The 3,794-nt window shown below is 40.5% G+C and overlaps 1 protein-coding gene across 1 annotated transcript; it reads right to left on the reverse strand.

Annotated features, from left to right (window-relative positions):
• Positions 1 to 1,358: 1,358 nt before the first annotated feature.
• Positions 1,359 to 3,484, reverse strand: LOC140180563 (uncharacterized). Its single transcript, XM_072221792.1, has 4 exons — positions 3,331 to 3,484; positions 2,451 to 3,013; positions 2,226 to 2,354; positions 1,359 to 1,604 (listed from the first exon to the last, which is right to left on the reverse strand). The coding sequence occupies exons 1-4, from the start codon at positions 3,482 to 3,484 to the stop codon at positions 1,359 to 1,361; spliced, it is 1,092 nt and encodes a 363-aa protein (XP_072077893.1).
• Between the last annotated feature and the right edge of the window lie 310 nt (positions 3,485 to 3,794).

Consider the following 3,794-nt stretch of genomic DNA (forward strand, 5'->3'; position numbering starts at 1 on the left):
CAGCGTAGAACTGGCGTTCAACACCCTTTTATGTCATCTAAACTCGGCCAAAGTATAGCCTATTATATATTTCTGGAAAGCCCTGGATGTCTACTTTCCAACACAATTGGAAGCACGCCATTTTGAGTTCTGTAGCTCCAGAAAATCCACTTTGAGTGCAGGGAGGTCAGAATCTAACAGCATCAGCAATCCTTCTTCAACCTCTGAATCTGATTTTTGCTCAAGTCCCTCAATTTCAGCCAGAAAATACCTGAAATCATAAAAAAACACACAAACTCATAGTAAAGTCCAGAAATGTGAATTTAACATAAAAACTAATGAAAACATCCCTAAAAGTAACTAGATTCTACTAAAAACATACTAAAAACAATGCCAAAAAGTGTATAAATTATCCGCTCATCAATCGGCCATTGTTTGATCCATTTTGATTTATTCTGGATGAAGATCGGCAATCTATTTGACTAATTAATTTCGAATAGTCGGATTCGGAAGTAAGATCGGCTATTTATTTTGACTGAGAGATTCCGAATGATCAGTTTTGGAGTAAAATCGGATATTTAGTTTGACTGAGAGGTTCCGAATGATCGGTTTCGGAGTAAGTTTGGCTTGTTTGACTGATAGAGTCTGATTGATCGGATTCCGAGTTAGATCGGTTAGTTGTTTGAAGGATAGAATCTGAATGATTGGGTTCAGAATATAGATCGGTAATTCGTTTGATTGATAGTATCCGAATGGTCAGAGTTAGATTAGAGTTCGGCTATTTGGACTGATTGTTGCCGAATGGTCGGTTCGGAGTATAGATCGGTGGTATAAATATCAAATAAATGAGAAGTATGAAATGCAAAGAGTATTGATTGGATAATAAATTTATTTTTTGTAAAACCTTTGATTTCAAAGGCCCAGGTAGGCTAGCCTCGTTAAAACCTCTCCAAGCAAAATCCTTTTTGGAAAAAAATCTTGGTAGTAGGAAAAAGAGTACTTGCCTATCCCTGGTTTTAATTGTAATATAGCTTTAAAGATGATACATTCCAAGTGTTAGGGAGATCTTTACCCTTTAAGGTTTGTAATCGGTAAGCTCCATTGCCGATGACTTTTGTGACTCGGTAAGGGCCTTCCCAATTAGCTGCTAGTTTGCCATGGGTTGAAGGTCTTCTAGCTTGTTCTATTTTCCTGAGCACAAGGCCGTTTACTTGGAAAGACCTTGGGTGAAGTCTTTGGTTATATCTTCGGGCTATGTGCTGTTGCATGGCCAGATGTTTGACTGCTGTGGACAATCTGAGTTCTTCTACGAGGTCAAGTTCGGATTTCCGAGCTATGTCTTTTGTAGTTTGGTCGGCCATTTCAGTGTGCAGTGAGCATTAGGAGATCTCCAGTGGTATCATTGCGTCTGAACCGTAGACTAACCGGAAGGGTGTTTCCTTTGTGGTTGAGTGAATTGTGGTGTTGTATCCCCATATGATCTCTGGGATAAGCTCGGCCCAGAGGCCTTTTGCATCATCCAGTTTCTTTCTTAGTGCGTGTAGTATTACTTTATTTTCAGCTTCTGCTAAGCCGTTTGTTTGTGGGTGCTCTACTAACGAGAAATGTTGTTTGATTTTTAGTTCCTGCAAAAATGATGTGAATTTTTTATCGGCAAACTGGCGAGGGATGCCGAATTGACAAATAATATATTTCCAAACAAAAGAAAGCATTTGTTGTGATGTGATCTTGGCTACGGGCTGTGCCTCTATCCATTTGGAAAAATAATCAATTGCTACAACAAGAAATTTTACCTGTCCTGCTGCTGTGGGAAAAGGGCCGAGGATATCTATGCCCCATTGGTTGAACGGCCAACTTACCTCGGAACAGTGTAGGAGTTCGGCCGGGAGATGTGTGATCGGACTGTGTTTTTGGTAGTTGTTACAACTTTTAACTTTTGCTTGGAAATCCTGTCGTATTGTCGGCTAGTATAATCCAGCTCTGAAGATTTTTGAAGACAGACTTTGGGCTCTGAGGTTTGTACCACAGATCCCTTCATGTGCCTCAGGAAGTGCAAGCTCGGCTTCCGTTCTGCAAAGACATTTTAGTAACAGACAAGAGAATCCTCATCTATATAGGCAGTTGTTATAAATTTTAAAAAAGGATGCTTGTTGGCAAAAGTGTCGGACATTTTGGACATCGTCTGGCAAGATTCCTGTCCTATGATAGTCTATGTATGGAGATCTCCAATCTAATTCCTGTGTTACACTTAAGATTTCTGTGAGTTCAATGCTTGGCTTAAGCAATGTTGACTGATAAAGGGATAACCCGTTTGGTTGAGTACTGGCGAGTTTAGACAGAATGTCAGCTCGGCCATTACTCTCCCTAGGTATGTGCTGTATTTCATATTTGGAAAATTTTGAAAGTAAATTTTGTACAATGTCAAGGTATTTAGAAAGCAAATGGTCTTTTACTTGGTATAAGTTGTTTACCTGTTGGACGATGAGTAAGGAATCGCAGTATACCTTAAGTTCGGTGATGTTTAGGTCGGCAGCGAGTCTAAGGCCGACAATTAGGGATTCATACTCACTTTGATTGTTGCTTGCTTTAAATGAAAAATTGAGGAAATGTTCGATGATGTTGTCGTGGCTATCATCAAGTATGATACCTACTCCACATCCTTGTGGGTTGGAGGACCCATCGACGTATAAAGACCATTCGATGTAGTCTTCGGTTGTGTCTGGTACTGAAAACTCAGGGATGAAGTCGGCCGAGAATTGGGACTTGATAGATGTTCGGCCTTCGTACTTGATATCAAATTCTGATATCTCCAATGACAATTTTACTAGTCGGCCAGCCAGCTCAAGTTTCTGAAGGACTTGTCGCAAAGGATGATCTATCCGAACATGGATTTCATGGCTTTGAAAATATGGTCGGAGTCTTCTGGCCGAGAAGACAAGGGCTAGGGCCAGCTTCTCAATGCTCAGATATCGAAGCTCGGCATTCTGTAATGTTTTGCTAGTAAAATAGATCGGGAACTGCTTCTTTTCCCTTTCTGCAACAAGAGCAGAGCTTATAGCCCATTTAGTGATAGATAAATATAATAATAATGGTTCCCCCTGGGAGTTTGTAAGATTGGTGATTTTGAAAGATTTTCTTTAATAACTTGGAATGCTTGTTCGCAGTCATCAGTCCAACGAAAAGCTTTTTTCTTTTTTAAAGTTTGGAAAAAACATAAAGATCTAGAAGCTAGGCAGGGTAAAAATCTAGAGAGTGCAGCAAGTCTCCCAGTTAATCGATGGACTTCTTTGATGGTTTGTGGGCTTGTCATGTCTAAAACAGCTCGGCATTTTTCTGGATTCGCCTCGATACCTCGGCTTGTGAGCATGAAGCCAAGGAATTTGCCACTCTGGACGCTGAATGCGCACTTCTCGGGATTTAACCGCATGTTGTATTTTCTTAGTTGACCGAAGATTTCTGCGAGGTCGTCAAGGTGATTGTTGCCGATCTTTGTCTTGGTGACCATATCGTCAACGTAGACCTCAATGTTTCTACCGATCTCTTTGGCGAAGTGGTGCACAAAATTGTGATCTCCAGGCTCGAACAAATCCTGGTAATGGCTCCAAAGCTTGGTGCTCTGATCTTAATTCATAATTGTCACAACTTCGATACAACTAACCAGCAAGTGCACTGGGTCGTCCAAGTAATACCTTACGTGAGTAAGGGTCGAATCCCACGGAGATTGTTGGTATGAAGCAAGCTATGGTCACCTTGTAAATCTCAGTCAGGCAGATATAAAGTGATAATGGTGTTTTCGAATAATAATTAAAAGATTA

Source organism: Arachis hypogaea, chromosome 17, assembly GCF_003086295.3.
Source record: "Arachis hypogaea cultivar Tifrunner chromosome 17, arahy.Tifrunner.gnm2.J5K5, whole genome shotgun sequence".
Classification (NCBI taxonomy): Eukaryota; Viridiplantae; Streptophyta; class Magnoliopsida; order Fabales; family Fabaceae; genus Arachis; species Arachis hypogaea.